This window comes from Aethina tumida, chromosome 2 (genome assembly GCF_024364675.1).
Source record: "Aethina tumida isolate Nest 87 chromosome 2, icAetTumi1.1, whole genome shotgun sequence".
NCBI classification, from domain to species: Eukaryota; Metazoa; Arthropoda; class Insecta; order Coleoptera; family Nitidulidae; genus Aethina; species Aethina tumida.
The window spans coordinates 19566968-19593519 of NC_065436.1; the positions used below are offsets into that span (position 1 = coordinate 19566968).

The 26552-nt window shown below is 29.0% G+C and overlaps 1 protein-coding gene across 1 annotated transcript in view; it reads left to right on the forward strand.

The window, feature by feature from the left end:
* Positions 1-496: 496 nt before the first annotated feature.
* LOC109599412 (N-acetylgalactosamine kinase) overlaps positions 497-26552 on the forward strand; it is a 30651-nt gene continuing 4595 nt past the window's right edge. Inside the window, exons 1-5 of the mRNA XM_020015403.2 lie at positions 497-725; positions 2150-2317; positions 3287-3488; positions 9359-9467; positions 20419-20576. Of these exons, the coding sequence (XP_019870962.2) occupies positions 598-725; positions 2150-2317; positions 3287-3488; positions 9359-9467; positions 20419-20576 (765 nt within the window). The 5' untranslated portion in view covers positions 497-597. The remainder of the gene's footprint in view (positions 726-2149; positions 2318-3286; positions 3489-9358; positions 9468-20418; positions 20577-26552) is intronic.

A 26552-nucleotide genomic window follows, 5' to 3' on the forward strand; every position in this document is an offset into this window, starting at 1 on the left:
ATTTTGATTTAGATCCCAGATTACAATATACTATTGATTTACTACAATTTTACGGTCTATTTATTATTAGTTATATTAATTCATTATATTCTATTTTAATACACAAAATATCTGTAAAAATTCTTCAGTACCACAGGTGACCCCATATACTTTCATCTTCAACTACCCCTAACTAACTAGTTAAATATTTAACAACTTTTAGTTATCTGTATATAAAATTAGTTTAATACATAAAATGGAGTATAGATGGCTCTGAGAGGAACGACGAAAGTGTTCATATATACTTTTTAGTTCATCTATTCTCGTACAGATGTCGCGTCATTTAAGATTAAGACTTCTTTTTTTATATATTTGTAAACGTCTTATACAACACAGATGACTCTCCTAAGATTTTTCAGTTTTCTTATTAAGAATTGCTTCTATTTCAAACAAATTTAACAGAGGTCTCTGTCACACAATAACATAACTCTCCGATAACAAGTTAATTCGTATACGTGGAAATACCGGTTCAACTTTCCGTAAATAAAGTCGTTTTGAGATAACTTGTAAAGTTAGAAATATAAAAACGCGTTTTCTTTAGAGTGTAAGAGTTGAAAAATGTCGAAAGATAGCAGTGCAGTGCCCGTGTTACAGTTGCCTGTCACTGACAGGTCGCGGCAACTTGCCGACGTATTTACCACTAGGTTTAAATGTAATCCACAATTTTTCGTTAGAGTTCCTGGAAGGTAATCTCGAGTATAATTTACAAGTCGTTTAATTTATTATATACATATAAACTTGATTAATCCACGATAATTTTATCTCATAATTTTACCCAAAACTCTGTTAATAATACACAAGAAACGTATTAATAAACAAATATAATTTTGGCTTAGAAATAAGAAATTTCATAGTGCAAATTTTAATTAATTTCACAATATAATAACTCTCATCATCAAGTATGTTTGTTTTAGACACAAAACATTTATCTAATCTATTGTAATTAAAAAGCCAAATACATACCTAAATAACAGAATTAAAATATTAACGGAACAAATAATTAATAATTTAGGAATATTTATTTATAAAAATACATTATATTAATTTTTATTTATAAATTAGAAATTTTACCGATTAATCATCCATAGGATTATCAACTTGTTCCAGTTTTCTGGATAACAAACAATTAATAAGTTAAGAATATTTATTTACAAAAATACAATATTTAATGAGGAATTTTTACTGACTAATATTCTATTTTTTCCATTCAAATTCAGTTTCTTTATTTTCTAGTAATCTAGACATACACTCTTCTAATAAGAAATCGAACAGGAGCATAGAGTATATAACAATAACTGTAAAACAAAAACAAAAACATGCATTGTAATCAATTATAAGTTATAACTATAGATGCTACAGAGTATTTCAAAATTTAATTTTACTTTCTAGGATATGCTGAACATTTTTTTCAAATCCGAAATACTGGAAATAAATAAATAATTAATTAAATTTGATTCTCTTCTATTGTTTTTCTTTTGAAAAGTATTTTTCGTATATTTTAAAGATTGCATACATCCCATTAACTTTATATGAATAATAAACCCCAACAAGAAAGAAAAAGTGATGATATCAAATTTATAAGTCGGAATTAAGTGGAAAATATTGATGTTGGCCCTTGAAGTATCACAAATACAATTTTATAAAACCTAATGAATCAACCCTTAAAGCATTTTGTAACTTATTAATTTAATCGAACTTCTTTCATCAGATTACTTCCCCTTAAAAGTGTTGTATCTAATACTGAATACTGTTCAGTGTCTTATATGTCAAAGAGATTACACGCCCACATGACCCCCCCAAAAAGACCCGAATCCTTCAAAAGTTTCAATTATTTAGATGCGTCTTGTAGTCTCTTTTTGCCATTTTTAGCTCCGACTGAAATTTAATTGCCGTTTATAATTCTTTGACGTAACGTTCCTTTGAGATTCAAATTTAAAAGAGCTCCCAATTAAGTGTATTTTTAGCACCTTTACTTAATTAGCTTTCTAAAAATTTCGTTGATTAGGTTATGTCAAGGAATTCGCTGTTTAAATTTTAAAATAGGCAATCCTTTTAATAAACATTGTTTAAAAGTGAGAAATTTTAACATTAATTAATTTTTGGTATAAAGGGTTAATCTTATCGGGGAACACATTGACTATTGTGGTTACGGCGTGTGCCCAATGGCATTGGAGCAGGACATATTGCTGGCTGTTTCTTGCGAAGAAGGAGACGACATTCACCTGCACAATGTAGAAGATACATATCCTGATCATGTTGGCAGCATTAGAAATGTTGAGTAAGTTAAAGTAAAAAATTTATATTTAATTTCTTTTCAGATTTGGTTATCTATTCGCATTAATACTTCTCTTTTCGTGTATAAAAGTATAATTGTTTAAAACATGCCAATAACATGGACATTTGTTTCTCTAAAAATTAATGTTTTATCCTAATTGATTTTAATTAAAAGTTAAATGGTTCAAATTTTCTTCTTTTAATATAAGTGTATTTTGTAATATTTAAATTTTGTAATTAAAAATTTTAATTGTATTCGTTAAGATTGGATATTTTAATTAAAATTGACTTTAATTTATGTCAAGCTGTTTTACCATCTATAACAGGAGGTTTTGTACTCAGGTACGATAATGGACTGCTTGAATAAGTAGCCTTACATAAGATTGATTGACAGAACGACGAGAGAACGTACGTATATAACGAGTAGAGGAAATGGAGAAAATGAGAAATCCGTCAACCGGAAATGCGTCTCTGAATAGTTGCTTAAATTAGATGCAGACTTACTATTTTCTTCTGATGTGTCTGAAAAGAAATTACATAATTTATTATAATTTTCATTTACTTCAAAGCACACATGGACTGTTTTACATCAATTACATGTTGAACTATATACTTATATTCTAGACCCCAGTCTTCCTTCAGATCAATATTCCACATCGTCAAAATGAAGTTCGACATGCACTTGTGTGTTAAAACGAACAAATCGAAAAACTAGTGTGCACAAAATGCTTTCAGGCGTAAGCTTTCCTATGCAATCCATCATAGTTTTTCAACGGACGCATCCCTGAACTGAAATTGATGGTCGAACAAAATCGCCGCCGCAACCCGATCGTCGCTCAAAAGAATGCTCTGCTGGCAACACTGATTTATGTACCTTTAAAATTACTTTAGTGCTAAACGAGAATACGAATTTACCTAAATAAATGCATTCTAACTAAAATTATGCTTTTGACGAAAACATATTTATGTTTAGGATCAAAATCGGCGAAGGAGCTCCTCAATGGCATCAGTATTTCTTTTGCGGTGTAAGAGGTATACTGGACATTTTGCCTGAAGGTACGAATTTGAGGAGCATGAAGATAGCGGTTAGTGGAAGGGTACCGCAACGTGCAGGCCTTTCCAGTAGTAGTGCTCTTGTAAGTGCTGCCGCTTTAGCTACCGCTTATGCCCATGAGGTAAGTGAAAGTTAAATCATATTTATTTTTGATCATATTTATATCTACATAAAATTTAGAACATAGTACGTTCTTCATGATGATTGCTTTGAGGTTATCCAATCCTTCTTCCTTTACTTCGAAAGCTGCTTACTCAGGGTTCCAAGTCATTCGAACAGAATTCCTGAGCAATGTTCAATAAAAACAGCGTTCTCCCCATAGCTGCTTGAACATTTGATAATTACGAACATTTTCCCTTGCATATATTGAACCAATCATCCTGCCGTGGAATATGTACACCCCTGGTCCCTTAAAATTGAATTGTTGATTATTCGAATAATTAATAAACAATGAATGATTTAATTAAAATTGCTCTTCGATGTGCTGTATAAGGTATTAATAAAAATGCTTCTAGAAATTTTATTCACTTTTATTAAGATATTATAAAATTAAATAGAATTTTGTTGCATAACCATCAGCTTGTATGACTGCTGCACACTATTTGTTCATAGAATCAGCCAATTTTCTGGTAAATGCTGGAGGTATTTTTTGGTATTCCATTTGAAGCCTTTTCAGTAGCTCTGTCTTATTCTTTACAATGTGCTGCCGTATATTCCCTTCTAAATCATCTCGAAGATGTTGTAAAAGATTTAGATCCAGTGATTGTGAAGGGCATAGCAAAATTTGTACTTTTTCTTGTTCGAACCAATCTTTTATGTACTTGGAAGCATGCTTGGGATCGTTGTCCTGATGAAACAACCATCTTAGTGGCTTATTATTCTCCACTAAATGTGGTATGTAGTCCTTTAATACGTTTTCATAAACAAATCGATCAATTTTTTCTTAAATATGGACCAACCCTTTCGTATTTAACTGTCGATATTACTTCTCGAACCGTTTACCTACCTACATTTCCAAATAAATTAAACATAATTTCATCGTTAAATATCATCAATCCTCACTTTTCCTTAGAAAAGCTTTGCAGGTTTACTTCCCAATAGTCCCATTTTCCGCAGAATATCGGAAATTCGATTGTACGACATACCCTAATTCTAAAGTCTAAAATTTGTTTTTGTAAGGCCAATGGAATTTGCTTTCGCTTTATCATGATTAAAACTAATATTCTTAATTAAATTTAAGGGGTTTCCAAACGTTTTTTGTAAAAAACTGGATCTTCGTCTACTTCTTATAATATTTTTTATAATATCGAAATAAATTGCAGTATATACTGTGTATTATTATTTTGTATTTTAATATACAGAACATTTATTTTAATATTATTTTTTGTAATTATTGTTTATTTATTATTCTCAAAAATTATATCCTAGGGATTCGGACTTTTGTCCAGGAGTGTACAATTCTGTACATTCATTATAACAAATTCCTCCTCGTACCATAATGGAACACCCTAAAAATGGGTAAAATTTTTGGAACCCACGACGATTTTGTGAAACATCTTATCTGGAAAGGACGCAAACTTGACGAACATCATCAGCCCAATTCTACAGATTTCCATTCTTCCGTCCAGTGAACATGAGACCTTGTTCATTCTAATCCATCAACAACTTGTTTATGGGCATGTGTAGATGTAGCATTTTCTAACTGACCAGCCAATTGGGAGCAGAACTCGGTCCCTTTCTGACTTTCAATAGCAAGTATTGGTCTATTTTGTAGTAGTTTTCTTTGACCTATCACTCCTTAATCTTTTTGATGAAAAGAGTGAGTTTTATAAAACATATAAAAGGAGACTCCCTGTGATTTCAATCAGATTACCACAGATTCCAACATTCCTATTGCTCTATCCTTCCCATCATCAGTTAATTGCGGTCTAAGCATAATTATCTATATACTACTGTCGATTATAAATTAAATGCACATTGTATTGACTTGATTAAGCTTTTTCTTTATCTTTTTGGGTTGAATTTGTACTTAATTAATTAATAAGTAATCAATTAATTAAATACAATTAAATTGGACCTATATTATTTTAATTCATAAATGAAATTTGAAATTTGAACATGAGTTCATACTTATATGTATTTTAAATTGTTGCCATATTTAAGTTTAATCAAATTATTATATTATATGTGTTTGGCTGTTTGAAAAGAGAAAAACAAATCAGCAATTCGATTGAAAATGGCTTCAATTCTATTGCATCAATTACAAGCTTCAGATGGTTTGGATTACATTATCCATGTAATAAAAACCGTGCAAAATTCCACATTTTGATAAAAAAAATTTAATTTTCGTATTTGATGGGTCGCATTTACTCATTCGATTTTATATTACTGCCATAAAATATTTTTATTATTATGTTCATTTAACTAGTTTGGTACTATAAAAATTTTATTTGCATTTGTAAAAGCCAACAATATTCTACAACCTTTATTTATATTGCAATAATATGAAATATTTGAATATTTTATATTACGTGTTTACAAAGCACATTATTTTTATGTGTATTCAACTATTTATAAATTATGTGGGTTGTCAAATATGCATATTTATGCCGGAATTTCAATTTGTTGAGCTTATTTTCCGGAGGCAAAACTCTGATATGTCCACCAATTAAACGGCTCAACTTTATAGTAGACAAAGGGTTCTTAATGAAGTTTCCACCTCATTCCGTGTAGAAATTGGAAACGTGTGTTTCAATACTCTTAATAATTGAACGTTAACATAATGCTGTTGATCATACATGCAAAACTTTGCATACGATGGATAAGTTGGATTTTAGTTTGCAGAATCGTTTTATATCAAGCATAAAATCTCCCATTCAACGTTGTCAAAAGGAGTTAAATCATGGATTACACCTGTCTGCGTCCCCCGTCATTCTCCCCAACCCTTCGTCTGTAATCCTTGTGCAAAGATTTCATTTAATTTGACCTACAACTCGTAGAAGTGTCAATTTAAACTTTGCCAAGACCGAAATTGCTGCCGTTAACATAGCCGTTAAGCGAAACGCTGCAAATACGTCAAATGAGGCGCGGTATATTTATTCCCCGGGAATGTTGTTGACTTGGGGAAATTTACAAATTTATCTTAGCGCTTTTTTATTTAATTATCCTTGAACCGAAAAGAAAAGTCGTCTCCGACGTCTAATGTGTTTACCCAGAAAAACATGTTTTTTTTTTCCTCCGCCACGATATTTTTTTGTAATGTATTTGTTTGCACCTCCTCTCTTGGCGGGATCCCTTCCAATTTAACTTCGCGATCACGAACCTTCGTAACTACTAATAACGGCACAATTCAAGTTGTTTGTGCAATTTTAATTAACAGCAGATGATGGTTAGGGTGCAAACTTCTAGTTTCATTGAATATTATTGGACTAAAGCATCGTTATAACCTCAGTCAGGACTATCGATTCAAACGAACCTTTCCCGTTATCGAACGTCTTTGTTTGATTAAAAATTAAAATGCATTTGAAACTACACGAATATGCTAATTTGAATTGCTCATTAGTTATAGATAAATTCATTAATAATATCCACATAAATATTCACAAACTGGGTACACTACATAATTGGATATTGAGAGCTTGGTGCCACTATGAAAATTCGATTTGTTACAACACTCTGGTTGTGTTATTCGTATATTAAATCATCGTATAATTTAATTTTAATTATGACGAGCCATCGATGTAAAATTTTTATTTTCCATTTTCTGATGCTTGATGGACGTGGATGTAATTTTATTTGCAACTACCTTTGAAATTAATATTATATCAGAGGATGGATGTAAAACTAAATAAAAGATAAAAGAACTTGTATGGCTTAAGGGCAATTTTCCATTAAAATTTCTTTACCCTTAATCAAGTGGAAGTGAAGTGGCCCTGAACTCCCAAGTGAGATTGAAAACGCTTTCATTCTTTTTTAATAAATCTGTCAAGTATTGTTAAACATTCGACAAAGTGAATTAAGTATAAAATTATACTTGAAAATTTGTTACCGAAATTAATTTCTTTTGACAAATGCCGTGCTGAATATCCTTTAAATTACTTTGCAGGTATTCAGTCGAAAACGGCGTTTAATAAATTTGGCAGTTAAATTTAAGGATTCTTTAATTAGAATTGAATAATAGAAATATGTATCTAAAGCTTAAGCTGTGAAACTTTATATTAACTACTAGTTCTACAAGGAAAGTCAAATTTATTCACTGAAAATTACTCACAACATTGTAAATAGGTACCTGCTCAACTATTAAATGAATTAATTAAACTTTTACTAACTTTATATTCCGTCATGAGCAAAACATAACTTTTATAAAGAATTTTCTTTCATGTCTTGTAAATATTTTACTCGGCATTTCCATTTTATTTGATGTTGGAGCTCCATATATCTTTTACTTAATTTATTACAACGTCTCGGCAGACATACAAAGTAAATATACTGTGTTATATGTCAATTTGGAGCAATTAGATTATTTACATTGTTTCAACGTCCTGTCTGGTCAAATTGACGCACGAGCTATTTTATTTGTGCACATCGCAACACAATTGTTTGCCTGGCAAAATTGTGTTGAATATTTTAAAACAACCGTATGCAAATTTTCTCAAAACCAAGTTTGCGAGTTGAGGACGGCAATAAATAAATTTTCACTCCGGAATATTTGATCTATAGAATGCACGTGTTGTAAAATAAATTTGTTTGTCTGTGCGGAAATATTTGGATAGTTTGAAAAGCTAACGAAGTACGTTGCAGGATTCCAAATCAAATATTACGCTTGCAAATTTACTAATTGTTTTGTGGCCGTTTTATCGCATTAACGAACCGTAAAATTAATTTTTGATAAATATAAAAATTGTTAAATTTTACAAATAAATATAATCAAATAAAATAAAAAATATATTTATTCAAGTTTATAATTTTGTTGTGAATAAATATTCTATTTATATAATACAATTTAATTTTTATTGAAAATATTTGTTTTTTCCATTAATTAGATTTGTTTACGTAGCTTAAATAATTATTGAAGCTGGGTGATTAAATTGTTTTTATACCGTATATTTGATATGTACCTTATTAACTTTACAATATAACCATTATAAATTTTTGTGTTGAACTAAATTAATTTTTTTATGATTGCTCATTAAATCAAGTCTTATATAAATATTTGATTATTTTGCCTCAATTAAAATTTTTCAACTTAGTTGTAGTCCATGTTTAAAAGTTTTAATGAACTAACTTTCTTAATTGTATAAAAAGATTACAGATTAGAAATGAATAGAACGTAATATAATATTTAATTATTTAATGGATAAAAAAGACAATGTAACATTTTCTAAAATGTAATATAAAACTATATAAAAGCTCTTACAAAAACTAATAAAAATAAAAGCTACAAGTAAATATGATTTTAGTATTTGAAACACTAAATTTCTTGAATAAAAAAATCCTTTGTTGTACGACATTTATTGCCTTCGACATTTTCAGAATCAATTTTCACGGATGTCGTACTACGTACAAAATAACATTATTATACGAATTTAGTGTTTCCAGTTACAGTTTAAAACGTTGGTGAATCTCGTTGCAGAATTCGAGGAAATAATCCTTCAAGAAGATGTATCGTACGATCTTACAGGATATTTTCAGTCCGTTGCATTAATCCGGTCGACAGGATTATATATATGTTGTTAGTGAAAATTCTACGTAATAGTAAATGCGTACTCATTTATTTTCAGTAGTAAAATAAATCTTATACTTTCATTTTGCGTTATGACTGAAATTTTCTATCAAGGTAGTTTAAGCTGGCGAAATAATGTTCAGGCTAGTGATTTATGCATTTTAAAATGAACTAAACATTTTTATTTGTAAGTAAATAGGTGGTTAAGGATATGATTGAATGAACGAATTTTTGCATGTAAAATATTAACCATAGGTGTTTTATTCCAGCTGGAATTAGCAAAGGATAAAATCGCAAGTGTGTGCGCCGAATGCGAGCGCTACATCGGCACCCAGGGGGGTGGAATGGATCAGGCGATTGCGTTTTTAGCCACCGAGGGTGAGTTCTGTATATTCAATTTCTTTTAATGGCAGATGGATATGGGTTTATTGGTAATCGTTCATAAATAATGCATGCTTTCATTCGAAACAGTTATACGTGTACCTTTGAGCATTGATTTAAATCTAAACAAATAACTGTTTGAATATTTTCAAAATATAAAAATGATTTTAGATTTTATTTTATTGTTACTCCTTATCTAGTTCTTTGATGTTTTAATTAAAATAATAAAATAAATATGGAATAAAAAGGAAAATATTTGTAAAATGTCCACTATCAAGCTTAACATCATAAATCATCAGTACTAATTAAAAAAATAACTTCTTTTATAATTTACCAACTAAATATTTTTACTTTTTGCATTATATCTTTTCTACATCAGCTAAATATTCTTTGTCCACACAAAATATTCAATTTTTTCAAAAATATAAAGTGAAATCACTTATATTTTTGTATATAAGGAAATATAGGGACAAAAAACTTCGTGAAAGTCGCATCTTACAATCTTTTTTATTACCAGAAATAAAAAAGTATATAAAAATAAATATAAAGACACTGCCACGGCACATCTCTGCCTATACTGAATAAATTCTGCAGTCTAAATAAAAAAGTGTTATTCAGTGACTAACTAATAATAATAATAATTATTAAATAATATCCTAAAAATTGATATTGATTAAAAGTAAATTGTAAAATCTAAAAAATTTAAGAAAAAATAATTACTTTTTTCATGGTTTATTGTTTCCAAAATATCCGATTAGATATTTTAATTTTCGTGGTCGAAATATCAACTGTCAATTTATTCATAAATACACTCCTGGACAAAAGTTTGGAAACCCTAAAAATAATTTTTTTATTATTCGAATAATTAATTAACAAGTACTGATTTAAATAAAATTACTGTTTGATATTCTGAATAAGGAATTAATAAATATGTTTCTGGAAACTTTTTTATTTGGAAATACGTTTGTAAACCTTATTAAATTATTTAATCTTCGAATAATAAACGAAAACAAATAGAAGCAGTAATTTTGTTAACTTTTTTTTGGGAAATTCTGGAGGTATTTTTCGCCATTCTATTTGAAGCCTTTTCAGTAGTTCTGTCTTATTTTTTATTGTGTGTTGCCGTATATAATTTTCTAAATCATATCAAAGATGTTGTATAAGGTTTAGATCCAGTGATTGTGAAGGCCATAGCAAAATTTTGCATTTTTTCTTGTTCGAACCAGTCATTTACGTACTTGGAAGCATGCTTTTGATCGTTGTCCTGTTGGCATATTATCCTCCACGAAAAGTAGTATATGGACCTATAATATGTGTGAACCAACGAGCCAAAGCCATGTTGATTAAAACAGCCCTATTTATGACAGCCCCTTCCGTGTTTAACCGCCGATAATTGGTATTTCTTTATGGAACCCTTAGCTTACTACTTACTCCTTATAAAAACGTTACTATCATTTCCAATTAAATTAAACATAATTTTACTACTAAGTAACACCAATCCTCACTTTTTCGTTAGACCACGAAATATGTTCTCTTACAAAAATAAGTCTGTTCATTTTTTATATTCTTTGATGTAAGAGCTTTCTACGGGTTTTCTTGCAAACAGTCCAATTTCCCCCAGTCTTCTTACCCTGCAGTAATTCTTGATAGATATCACTGGTTGTTAATCTGGGATACATTCTTTATGAGCCTTTCAAGAATTGTATCCTTACTGTGAGGTCTGCCTGCTCTGGAACGATCCGCAACAGATCCACAAGTGTCAAATTTATTTATAATTTTGTATATGGGCAGAATATTGGAATTTCGAATGTACATTCGACATACGAGATACCCACAATTCTACAGTCTACAATTTGTTTTCGTATAGTCCCAATGGCTATGTTTTCGCTTTGTCATGATTAAAACTAATATTCTTAATTAGCACACTACACTGAAACTAAACTAAAACTAAAAACAATATAGTGAGAACAATGAGAAACTAAACAATACTGGTAGATGGTCAAAATAAATTCAATTTAAGAGGTTTCCAATATATCATAATATATTGGAAATCTTTTATAATATTTTTATAATATCGAAATAAACCGTAGTGTATTATTATTATTATTATTTTGTATTTTAATATATTAATTTCAAGAAATTCAGTAAAGACAATTTAATTAAAAATAAGGCACATATAACCAGTAAATTAATTTTTGTCACAAGTCAGCATTTAACCTTTTCCTTAGGGCCAATTTAACTAATAATATACATATTTTTTCTTATTAGTAGTTTCTAAGATATATCCAATGATTTCCATTAATTTACGGTACACAACGTAATTTAATCAATGTATGATCATTTTTTGTTATCACAACTTTGAAAATGAGTCTACTTCCCCGAACTATCTGTACCAACAACGGTCGTGGGACGGCAACATTACAAAATGAAACTCTCGTAAAACAGATAGCCGCTTTTTAATTTCTGGCCCTTTTAATGAAAACTTCCCCGACGACCGCACAGCATGTGCCGGCGACGAACGAATGCAACAATATGGACGAATCATTGACCATTTCACGGTCTGCAGGATAAAGGCGGCCGTAGAACAAAGCGACCCACAGCCAGTAATTCGCAGCAAACGCGAAACCTCGAAAAGGGATAAACAAAGGGAGCCGGTTTTGTCGCGAATTTCGACTAATATGTCCGCCCCGGGACTCAGTTTCAAGAAGAATTACTTGAAATTGATGCGACACAACCCGGTTTTATGTCGGGTGATTAGCAGATCCGTTTGTTTGTGTCGAAAGTTAAATTGCGAAGGGTTAACAAGTACGAACTAAAGCAACGAGTAATTGAGCAACAAGAAATATATTATATTTACTGATGGATGTGACTAACGGCAAAAGCAAATGTTATTTTGCCGTGAAAGTATCGGTTTTCTCTGCGGAAGGCCGTCGTGTATTTATAGATTGCACGTCGCCGAGAAAATGTGTCAATTGTATTAGCCACCCAAGATCTCAAAATAGTGCGCACAAAAGAAACACACGCCACTCTTAGTTCGGAGTAAGCGAAAATGTGTTAATTGTTTCGGGTCGGTCTCACCCGTCGATTTATTGGGGCGATGGTTCGTTCCGACTAAATGGGTCACAAATAAATTAGACACCGAGAACCCTCAATGTCCGCATGATTAACGACCCCGAATTTTTAATGGTTCTATAAACATTGGCGATTTATCAAAAGAGTGCCAGTGTTTTTGCGCAACTGTGATTTTTAAAACGGTTTATTATACCTAATGATTATGAATATTATGTTAAAATGAGTAGGGCACAAAGCATTATTAATTCTATCAAACTATTATTTCGTCGTGTGGACTTCAAATACTACAATGAATTATTTCAGCTTCAATTGAAATGTTTTGTAGTCGTTTACGATACTTATTTCTTTATTATTCAGTTTTATTTTCAGTTAAATAATTATATTATATAATTATTTATACAAAATTTCAGAAATCCGCTAAAGAATATAACCTGAATAAGTTGTTTTTTAAACCTATGATATCCGGACTTATCACCGATTGGCCGACTTGGCTGGAACAGACTGTATATAAAATACATTACTATGGATTTTATCATAAATGTCTAAAATATTACAAATAATATATTGAAATTATATTAATTATATCATTCATATTCATATGTAATTAAATAATAACGACAATCACATTCCATTAATACAATTTATTGGCTATTAATTTTTATATATAAAACACACGTAGTTTGGAGGTAGAAATCAATACGTCCCCATCATAAAACTTCGTTTCAATTACAATATTTCCACTTAAAATATTGGGAGGAAGCATTTGTGCCTCAGGCGCCGATTGTATGACGGACTCCCAAGCATTGATCGTCTCAGCTTCCACCGGACCGAATTCAAACTTCCACTGCTCCAGGCACCTCCTTTTGAACAACACATTTTGTTCCAAGTGAAAGTATTCGAGTCGTTTTTTGGTACAAAAACTCATTTCCCGCAAAACCGTTTCGCATTTGAGTATATTCTTGGAGATGTGTGCTTCGTGCACCGTTTCAGGACAACTGAAGTCCTCTGCACCTTGCCAAAAAATATCATTCGTTCTTGTGTCCGATAAACGCATCCAATTAATTTGGAAGCCGTCACGGATTTCGAGAGCTTTTTGATTCATTTCTGTAGTACTATGCAGAAAGCAAAATCTTAATAAGTCGTTTGTGTGAATTGTACACTTATATTAATTTACACTTTTATATTAATTTTTGTTATTACCTAGTATTAAATCTGAATTACCAGTTACCTAATATAAATACGACAAGTAACATTTGTCTGGAGATTAGTTTCTATATAATCTTACAAAATTAACTCAGTTTTTAGAAATTTAGTTCGAGAAAAATTATTTATCATAACAGAATTTGTTGCAATTTTTGTACCTTACTAAATATTATATAGTTTTATTTTTAATTCTTTTACTAAAAATATTAATTTCTCAAAACTACTTATTATTATTATTTTAGGTATTTATTTATAATACTCAAAAATTGGTTATTAATTACAACAACAATTTTATATATTCTAACTACCGTTATAAAAACGAAATTGACAGAAAATATTGTATTTTAAAGACAGATTTAATAAAAAAATAAATAAATAAAACTGTAATTTTTGATATAGTTACTATTGTTTTAAAACATTAACATGCTTTTTAGTTGAGTAGAAAAAATGAAATATCTTAAACATAAATACGTAAAAGCGAAATCGTAAGTCATTAGTATTAATAATCAATGATTTAATGGATTACGTATTTATAATTAATGTCATTTGTTTTAATTGGTTACTAAAAGTAATTTATTTCTTGCGATATGTATTTTTTATGGACGAAAATTTAATACTCTATATTCTTAAATTTTAAAATATCTTAATTGAATTGAATAATCTTAAATATACATTATAACTGACCTTAATATTGTTTTGTTTTTGAAAAATTTATACCTTTTCCAGTTAAGTAAGAACATTCAAAAAAGGCATAAAGACGTATTTTGTAGTGTAGTTGTAATTTGTTCTTTGTGATACGTATTGTCTGCAGGTGAAAATATAATACTGTTTATTCTTAAATTTTGAATTATTTTAGTCTTAAAAATAGATTATAACTGATATTAATAATGGTTTATTTTTGCAAGTTTCTTACTCTTTTCCAATTTGGTAAAACAATTGAAAAAAAAACATGGATACGTAAAATATCTAAAAACTAATACCAAAAAGAATAAATTTAATATCGGTAGTTTAGCCGAGACTATTCCATATTTGTAATTAATGTCATGTGTTTTAATTGGTTACTAAAAGTAATTTATTTCTTGAGATATGTATTTTTTATGGACGAAAATTTAATACTCCATATTCTTAAATTTTAAAATATCTTAATTGAATTGAATAATCTTAAATATGCATTATGACTGACATTATTAATATTGGTTTGTTTTTGAAAAAATTATACTTTTTTTCCAAATATTCAAAAAGACATAAAGACGTATTTTGTAGGGTAGTATAATATATAAAAGCGAAATCCAAGGAAGTCAAGTTTAAAAATAGGCTGTTTTGTCGGGAGTATTCCATATTTGTAATTAATATTTGTTTAATTGATGTAATTTCTTCCTTGCGATATGTATTTTCTGCAGGCGAAAATATAATACTGTATATTCTTCAATTTTCAATTATTTTAGCCTTAAAAATAGATTATAAGTGATATTAATAATGGCTTATTTTTGAAAATTTCTTACTTTTTTCCAGTTTGGTAAAACAATTGAAAAAAAAGATGGAGATGTAAAATATATAAAAGCTAAATCCAAGGAAATCAAATTTAATATCGGTAGTTTGGCCGAGACTATTCCATATTTGTAATTAATGTCATTTGTTTTAATTGATTACTAAAAGTAATTTCTTTATGTATGCATCATTAAGATTGAAATTAATTCACTTAATTAGCAATAATATCCCTGTTTGAGACTGAAATACCTACAAGTAAACTAATTTTTCATTTCATCAATCATTATTTTTGTTCAAACCTTTAAAAAACTCATCAAATTCCATAATTAAAACCGCACTGGATGACTTATCGCCAGCACAACTGAACTCTATAATTCCTCGGTGATTAATCGCCAAATAATTAATTTCGTACTTTACATGTCAGATTAATTTCATTTATCATTATGAGAAATGGTCGAAATATTTATAAATAATGCATACGTATGGTGGCGAGGGACAGAAGTTCATTCGATACCGTTTTCAAGATACGCCAGAATATCACTTTGATTTATGTTTTTTTGCCTCAACTTTTCCACCGATGTCGTTGCGAAACCGTATTCGAACCATTTTTTATATAACACGATCATTTAATCCGCACACGAAATATATGTTTTTGTAATAACCGGGTTACCCCGGACTTTTTTCCAGGCTCTCAATAAAACAGGAGTAAAATCGGATCGCATTAGGAAACGATTTCTCGAGTCGTTTAATCATACTTAATGAGACGAAAGGTGAGGTGGAAAGGTGCCGAGGTTGGGACCTCAATTCCGAATTCCTGCCGATAAATTGAGATAAATTGCGATTGATTTGTATGGATTAATTTCCGGGGTGATCGGTGTGCGGTTCTTTAATGGCGCGCCCGTTTCGATACGGTCACCTTAATTCCGACCGAAAACGGGCGATTGAATTAAACGGTGCGGCGAGTGTGTGGGCTTAATTGGCGGATAAATTATGATCTCCGCGCCCAGCACGTTAAACAAGCATACATCTCTTTTATGGGCGCACGGACAAAACGTCCGTGTTTGTCCCCGGTGTCTAACTCGGGGTAAATTTATTTCCGTCGAAATCTTCCCTAATTGGCACCTGTGAGATAAACATATTCTCAAAAGTTTCACACCATCCTCTGCATCAGCTTATTAAATGTATCACATAAAATTAAATTTTCATACACATAAAATACATTTTCATCTACATTATATACCAATTTAATCAATAATTTAATATACAAATATAGTAAGAGCAAGAGACGCAAGAAATTTAATTTATTTTATGGTAATATAAAAAGTAACAACAAAAATTTCGTTTGATCTCAATGAACTAGTCAATAAGCATTTAATCAACTTCTGCTGGTTTCAGGAATAGGGAGATCAATCAAATGAGAAAATTTATTTGCTTTCATTCACTCTATAAACTTTAGGAATTAACACTTGATTCCTGGCAGTAAAACTTTCCAACTACAAGTAATAAATAAAAATTCAAATATATTTATATTTGAAGTTAAAAAACTTTGTGAGGAAAATTATTAATTAATGTGTTTAAATATTAAATTTCCGGAAGAACACAAAATTTAATAAAAGTCTTTTATAAATTTAATTAAGTTTTTTTTAGTATATGGTGTTTTTGTTTGTAATTTATTTACGAACACTGCATAATAAAGTTAATTCTTAATTAAATTTATATTTTTAATATAATCCTTGATTTTCCATGCAGAACGCATAAATAAAAATAAACGAATTACAAATTTCTCCTGCAAACTTCACTGCAGACAACAGCAAAACGTTCAACCGGCAAGAATCGACTGAAGTCTCTATAGAATTAAAACAACATTAGTGCTCTCTATTGAAGAAGTGAAACGCCCTGGGAGAATGCATTATTAACTAAGTTTCTGCATGCTTTCAATTGAACAGAAACTAATGTTGTTTTTGTCCCAGTTTCCTTTTAAAACCGCATCATAACATCTTTTATGTTGTGATGTACTTTTTCTATTTGGGTATATACCTTAATATTAGTCTTTAAAACTAAAATAGTTTTATTTAAACAAAATTACAATTAATAAGTAATAATAATATTAAATTGTTGATAATATAAGTGTTTGAAAGACAGTTTAAAAATGGTGAATGCGCTGTTTCTTCAATTATTATGTGTAATCGTGTTTCTAACATTATCTATTAACACTTATGGCAATAATTGAAATATTTGTAATAAAATATATAACTTATATAAAATTATATCGTATCTTATAAAAATTATTGAATACATAGTTTGACTGTATTAAAATATTGGTGAATGCTCAGGATATTGAAATAATATTATTTTAAACTTTTGATATTTAATTAATATAAATACAGTTAAAATTAAAAATACTGTTTAAATTAGAATTTTACATAAATTCGTATATTTTGAATTTTAATAAATTTTTAATGATACTTTCATGTATATAAATAATAAATCAACTTTGAATAAATTTTAGTTTGAATAATTAGTACAATTAATAAATATAACAATATTTATCGTAAGCAAATTTAGCAAAAATTTAGATTATCTTAGACACATTTTAAGCCTCAACAGCATTTTTATTATAGTCTTTAAAATTAAAATAATTTTATTTAAACAAAATTACAACTAATAGGCAATAATAATATTAAATTGTTTGTAATATTAGTGATTGAAAGACAATTTGTGTAATCGTGTTTCTAACATTATCTATTAACACTTATGACAATAATTGAAAATTTGTAATAAAATATATAACTTATATAAATTGTTACCGTATTTTATAAAAATTATCGAATACATAGTTGCAATGTATTAAAATATTGGCGAATTCTCCGGATATTGAAATAATATTATTTTAAACTTTTGATATTTAATTAATATAAATACAGTTAAAATTAAAAATGCTGTAAATTAGAATTTTACATAAATTCGTATATTTCGAATTTGAATAAATTTTTAATGATAGTTTCATATATGTAAATAATAAATCAACTTTGAATAAATTTTAGTTTGAATAATTTTTAATTTGTAGTATGATTAATAAATATAACCATATTTATCGGAAGCAAATTTTGCAAAAATTTAGAATATCTTAGACACATTTTAAGCCTCAACAGCATTTTTATTATAGTTTTTAAAATTAAAATAATTTTATTTAAACAAAATTACAATTAATAGCTAATAATAATATTAAATTGTTTGTAATATTAGACAATTTGTAAAAATGGCGAATGCGCAGTTTCTTCCATAATTATGTGTAATCTTGTTTCTAACATTATCTATTAACGCTTATGACAATAATTGAAATGTTTGTAATAAAATATATAACTTATATAAAATTATATCGTATTTTATAAAAATTATTGAAAACATAGTTTCAATGTTTTAAAATATTGGCCAATGCTTCGCATATTGAAATAATATTATTTTAAACTTTTCATATTTAATTAATATAAATACAGTTAAAATTAAAAATTCTATGTAAATTAGAATTTTACATAAATTCGTATATTTTGAATTTAAATAAATTTTTAATGATACTTTCATGTATGTAAATAATAAATCAACTTTGAATAAATTTTAGTTTGAATAATTAGTACAATTAATAAATATAACAATATTTATCGTAAGCAAATTTAGCAAAAATTTAGAATATCTTAGACACATAAATAAAATCATTTTAAGCCTCAACAACATTTTTATTTTGAAGTACTACATGAAATTTAAAACTAGTCAACACTATAATGTAATTGACTTTTGTAATTCCTCTAAATGCAAGTACATGTCCATTAAAACACTGACTACTAAATGTGTGTATGTATAAACTGTGTTTTGTTCAGAAGTCATAAAGTACCCTCGCTACACATGCTGTGTATACGAACATGTTGAAAGGCGTCCATTTTTTTACAACACTCTCAAATATAATTGTGTTATTGTATTGTGCTCGTATATCAAAAAAACTCCAGTGTGTTCGAGAGGGTCAGTATTTTTTATATTTACGTTTATGTGTTGCGTAACCGTGACAGAAATACTAATCAATACGCAACCATTAAAAAAAGTTTTAATCCAAACACAAAAGCAATCTAAAGTTAAAGTACGTATAAGGGTGTTTTAACAAAGCAACTTGTAATGTGATTGAAGTTTTAATTAGATTAACTTAAATCCCACAAAAATATTTTTACGGAAGTTTTTGACAACTTAGTTAAATGATTGAAAGCTTGATGACGCCCACTTGCTGCTGATTTACCTGAAATGACTTGTATTTTTATATTAAGAAAATTATGATTTTCATTTTGTTTTTGTGTTAAATTGGTATTTAAATTATAATTGGAAAAAATTTGTAATACATACTTATCATTAAATTATTTTAATTTGTGAAATAGTATATTTATGATAACGTTTATTAAAGTTTTAAAAAATTCCCTTTTATCGGAATCATAAAATGTGTCATAAAACTGATGATGGGATCTTATTTCAATATTTCCTTCATTTTTCTTTTTGAACGGGTTCTATAAATATTTATTGGTAATAAAATTGTACTGATAAAAAAAAGGAAATATTGTCATATTGTAAAAATTATTTATCGATTTAATTCGTCCTGTAACAGAGACAGATTTTTAAAATTTAATCTGATAAATTTAATAATAATGCAAATTTATATTATTGTAAATACAGTGATGGCCAAAGAAATAGCATATTTGAAACATTAAATAATTTATACATAACTTTATAATTTTTTTTATGCCAATGGTTTCTTTACTGACAACATTACATTGATATTGTTTAACTAGTGTCATAAATGTTAAATAAAATGTATATTTGAGTTTTCTCTTTGGCCAAACAACTGAGTTCTTTTCAGATTTGTGACAAAAAATTAAAAAAAAAAAAACATAGAATAATGAAATATATTTTTTATACTGACAAAATTAAATCTAATCTTTTTATGAAATTTCTACCACCTACAAGACCTATTTTTATATTTTCTTGAAACGTGTTTCAAGGACACCGCCAATCTGTATACCCAATAATTAATTACACTTGAAAATCTCTTGGCCCAATTACTGAACTAATCCCGGATTTAAACTGCCCTCGGAATAATTCAACCCCGTTTACCTATCCGTCAAATTTAATAATAAATCCCCGTTTACAGGTTGTGCAAAATTCATCGAGTTTTCACCGTTGAGATCGACCGATGTGGCTTTGCCCGCCGGTGCGGTCTTCGTCATCTCCCACAGCAAAACCAATCTGAACAAGGCGGCCACTTCACACTTCAACTGCAGAGTGGTCGAGTGCAGATTAGCGGCGCAGGTGAGCCACTACAGTCAAACCCAACACAATCGATTGCGGTTGCAATAACGTCTAATCAATTAGTCCTTTGAGAATATATTTCCTTGAAAGGATTCTAAAATGTACATCCTGGTTACGTTTCCAACACTATAATTAAAGTTTGTCTAGGATTAATATGAAACACAACATTTTCCTCGTTAACAACACTTTCTGTTGTCACTTAGCGACCTAGAAATATAAAACTTCGCAAACATGTGGCTGGAATAAAGCTGCACACAAAGACGACGGATATCCGCTTAGCGGCTTCTGTTTTTGTATCCTCATTGATTTTTGGCAAGATATAAATATGTTTCTAAACAGTAGATAATATTTTAATCTATTTAAATAATTTCGAACGAATAATAATTACATGTTTAAATACTCAATTATCAAATATTTATTTAAAATTTAGGAATACTGATTGCCTTTTTTTATTGTAATCAATACTAAACCTGCGTGTATTTTTTATCTTCCATATTTTCCCATCTCCTCTTGTTTTTTAAAAAAACTTTGATTCTTAATTAAATTTCGTGTGTGTCGATTTATTTATTTTCAATCTAAGTCCATTAAGTAATATTCGGAACTTTTTTACGCTTGTTTAATTGAGTGTGTTAATTAAGTTTAAAAAAGTTATTACACATTAATATTCGAATGGTGTTTCATGAATTTCGTTCTGACGTGATTAAATTTAAGTGCATTTTGTAGCTGGAAGAAAATCCTGCTCTAAGAAGATAACAAGCTTTACAGCATTAAATATTTCTGGAATGTCTTTCGAATATTACAATGGAAAGAACTTTTTAAAGCATAAATGTGAATCAAAAGTTCCTTTAGATCGTACTGTTTCGTTTAACATTACATTTTATTATTTACAAGGTAATTTTTATTCAAATTGAGAGACAGTTCGTAAATTCAGATTATTAAAATTATTTTATGCATTATTAGAAATAACTTTCGGTATTTAAACTAAAGGCATCGGAATGCCTCTGAAAATTTTTACTGAAAAAGCGTCATTAAATTTAATATATTCACGAACTTAGGTAATATTTACGCAGGAATAAATAATCAGCTTTCTTGAATTCGTGCCATATTTATAAGAAAAGTAATTTTCACCCGGTGGTCGTATTTTATCGCCATGAAATATTAATTTTGTTGCTCAAATGTTATCAAGGTAACTACAACACAAACAAGGATTTTAGTCAAATTGAACGGGAAACGTGTTTATGTATCCTCTTTATATAAACTGACGGCTATTCACGGGAAAAATGGTGTTTACAGCAAATAAGGTAGAGTGCCCATTGTACTTGTGTTACTTCTTTGGGTTAACGTAATAAACATTTTTTGTTAATCTAATTTATTTCGAATTTATTTTATTTTAATTAAAATTGATTGAAATATACAGTGGTGGAAAAAAGTATGGAATTATTTATTTACTTGTTACAAACCGTACTTTTTATCTGTTGCAAATCTGAACAAACTTAATTTACTGCAAAATCATTATATTCACAAATTTTTACTTTTTTTTTAATAAAAAATCAATTTGATCTGAAAAAAGAATGGCATATTTTATTAATATTCATGAAAAATTAACAACAACTCTATATTTCAATATTTTGTAGCATAATCTTTGTCTTCTATCACTACTTGGCATCTTTTAGGCATTTAATCCACCAGTTCCTGCAATGTGTCAACATTGTTGGCACTACTCTTGTATGATTTGAAGAAGTTCCTGTTTACTTTTGATGTTTTTAATTCGAATGTGACGGTCTAATACTTCGCAAGGGTGCTCAATAGGATTTAAATCAGGGGACTGAAAGGGCCATTCAAGCAAAGTTAAGTTTTTTTTAGAAACCAATAATTAATAATTGTAGAAGTTCGTTATCTTCTTAAAATATTCATCGAATTGACATCTCTTCCTCGGCAAATGGAAACATGGTGTTTCCATGTATTGAAAACGATTTTTTTTACCTTCTACTTGAATCAAAGGTCCAAATTTGGATTCAGAAATGCATTCCCAAATCACATGTTAACCGTAGGAATTTGGTATTTAAAACAGAGACCACCTGACCCAAATAAATTAAATTTACTTTCGTCACTCCGAAGGAGAGTTTCGTGAGTCCATGACAAGTGGGATTTTGCAAATGCCATACCGGACGACCGTTTTTTCTTTGATAGCTTAGATTTTCCTTAATTAATATGGCGATTTCTCACTGTTCAGCTACTAACAAATATTCCACACTTTTCTCCACCACTGTACGTGTATCCTACAATAAAACATTGTTTTATTTAATCATTTTCGATGATTATAGAAAATATAAATTCCATTTAATTATACAGAAACAAGGATTTAATGTGATGTGAAATTTAATTTCTGTGGAAACACGATTAAACACGTCCAATTTAATTATATGAAAATAAACAAATATGTGCCTGTTTGATACATTCAAATCTAATTATTTCATGTAAAATATATGATAATAAATGTTACAAATATTTAAATAGAAATAATTTTAATGCCAACTAATAACGTTTGTGTTTATTTATAATTTTAAAATTATAAAAAATATATTTCCCACTGAAATAATAGCTGTGATGTAATTGTATTTAAGTATAATTATTCAATAATAAAGTGGAACATTTAGTTTAACTCCATCTAATATAATTAAACCGGGGAACTTCCAATTTGAATAATCCAACTCTAATTGCATTATCAGATGCAGGTCGACACTTAGCAGTTGTTTCAGCCAAGCGTTAAATGTCTCCTTTTTAAGACCCGTTTCTTTACCATTATCCGACACACCTCGTGTTTTGTATAGGAGATGTTATTGAGAAAGTTTCTTTTACAATTCATTACATATTCAGAGTGCAGCGATTCGGGCGAGTTTAACGAAACAGAACGTGGACAACATCTTTAAGATTGTTCGGGCATTTCGAAGCAGCACGTGCTTTTTAAGTGGCGAACCGTCACGGCGTCTTGCTTATGTTTTTCTTGAAAGTCAGGCGTTTTTAAGACAATGAAAGATAAAAAGTTTTAACGAACGAGGAGTAATATTGAGTAAAATTGTTTCTATCGAGAACACTGTTACTTAAACAGCTTTAATAACGTACATCAAATTGTAACGGAAAAAATCAATGGCTCTGCACCTGTTCTTATCAAAAAAACATGGTGGTTTTCAATTTATAATACGCCGCGGTGCAATAAAACGTTCTGGCAGCGGTTTCGCTAACCGAAATCCGATAACCGGTCTGAATGGAAACTTAATTAAAAGTCGACTAATAGTTGGCATTGTTCTTGCGATGGGACAAGTAAAGCACTTATACGAACTGTAACATCGACTTGTAAACATTCATGCAATTAAATTCAAAGTTCAGGTTTTGTTTGCGGGGACATTATTCGGAAAGTTGAGCGCCAAGTTTCCGAAAAAGGAGAAACACAGTTGGTGAAGTATCTCAATTTGGCACTCAAGAATTTCACTGTTTTATAGTTTCAAGTGTTTTACAAAAAGTTGCATATTTTATGTGTCTGTTGCTGTCGCTTACTAACAAACATTACTTACTTATAAACCATATCATAGAAAAAAATAATCACTGGCCGTGTTTTGCAGGGAATAATTTGAATTTCGTAGATTAAAATAATTTAAAAATATTTTATGGACAGTATTACTTTTCGATGAAAGTGTGCACGCGTGGGTCACCGATTTTTTCCTTGAAAGTTCATTAAAAATAAAGACGATCAAATCCGAACACTGGAGAATTTTTTGAAATTTTAAAAAAGTCCATTTTTTAGTCATTTTCAAAAATTTGTCTTAGAGATTCCGTTCAAACGACATTCTCTGTGAACCCTCCCTCTATTTTCAAGACAAAATTAACACTTTCTGTTGTCACTTAGCGTCCTACAAATATAAAACTTCGCAAACATGTGGCTGGAATAAAGCTGCACACAAAGAAGACGGATATCCGCTTAGCGACTTCTGTTTCTGTACATTCATTGTTTTTTGTCAAAAGATAAATATGTTTCTAAACAGTAGATAATATTTTATTCTATTAAAATAATTTCGAATGAACAATAATTATTATTTAAAATAAATATTTATTTAAAATTTACGAATACTGATTGCCATTATTCATTGTAATCAATGCTAAACCTGCGTGTATTTTTTATCCTCCATATTTTCCCATCTCCTCTTGTTTTTTTAAAAAACTTTGCCCCTTAATTAAATTTTGTGTGTGTTTAGTCCATTGAGTAATACTCCGAACTTTTTTTACGCTTGTTTAATTGAGTGTGTTAAATAATTTTAAAAAAGTTATTACATGTTAATACTCGAATGGTGTTTCATGAATTTCGTTCTGACGTGATTAAATTTAAGTGCATTTTGTAGCTGGAAGAAAATCCTGCTTAAAGAAGATAACAAGCTGTACAGCATTAAATATTTCTAGAATGTCTTTCAAATATTACAATGGAAAGAGCTTTTTTTAAAGCAGAAATGTGAATCAAAAGTTCCTTTAGATCGTACGTACTATTTCGTTTAACATTAAATTTTATTATTTACAAGGTAATTTTTATTCAAACTGAGAGACAGTTCGTAAATTCAGATTATTAAAATTATTTTATGCATTATTAGAAATAACTTTCGGTATTTGAACTGAAGGCATCGAAATGCCTCTGAAAATTTTTACTGAAAAAGCGTCATTAAATATAATATATTCACGAACTTAGGTAATATTTATGCAAGAATAAATAATCAGCTTCTGATCTACAGCTACAGCTATTGCTATCGCTTACTAACAAACATTACTAACTTATAAACCATATCATAGAAAAAAATATTGACTGGGCGTGTTTTGTAGTGAATAATTTGAATTTCGTAGATTAAAATAATTTAAAAATATTTTATGGCCAGATCCATTACTTTTCGACGATAGTGCGCACGCGTGGGTCACCGATTTTTTCCTTGAAAGTTTATCAAAAATAAAGATGATTCCCGATGGAGAATTTTTTGAAATTTGTAAAAAGTCAATTTTTGAGTCATTTTCAAAAGTGAGTATGTCTAACTTAAAGATTCCGTTCAAACGACATTCTTTTCTGTGAATCATCCCTTTACTTTCAGGACAAAAATATATATTTTAGCGGTAAACTCATTTCCGGCTTAGCGGGAAGTTTTCAAAATTCTCTCAAATCTACAGTTTCCAAAGTATAGGGTTAAACAACTGCTGATATTTTTTGTGAATTAAGGTGTATTCTGTTAATATCTGACCATTTTTGCCTTAATTGTCTCGATTTCGTTATTTTTTCACTAATTTTGAGTATGTCAAGTAATATATTTATTTACAGATTTTTTAAATAATTCAAATTAACTATATTAAAATACGAGCAATGTATATAAATTGATTGTTATTGATTTTGCTTAAACTGAAGTAAATGTGTCAAAAAGGCTTAGTATTCATGAATATTATGTATATTAATATAATCTCCTATAATAAATGTGTTTGAACAAAGATAATTACAATAAAAACATGTTTTACTGTTTAATTTATTATTGTGAATTTGAAATACGATTTATTACATATACTTAATTTAAATGTAATACGTAAAATTTTATCAATGCCAATTAGTATTTTATAATAAATGTACATAAACAATAAAAACAACAATATTTTTTCTAATTTAAATTTTATAAAGTTATTCTACTCTCTACATAATTTAAAAGTTCAAATGCATAACAATTTTAACTTAGCATATTTTCTTTAGGAACTAATTAATTAATATGATGTAGACTCTAGCTAGACGTATGAACATCATATTAATTAAACTGTTGCTCTTCCTCTAAACAGGCAGTCTCTATGTACCCTCACGAACTAATTGCACTTTGCTAATGTCCTATTTTGAAGGGCAACATGTTAAACGTGCACCAAGTCTGTGATCTTGAGTGTTTGCGAAACTCTCAGGTGGTCAATCTTGTC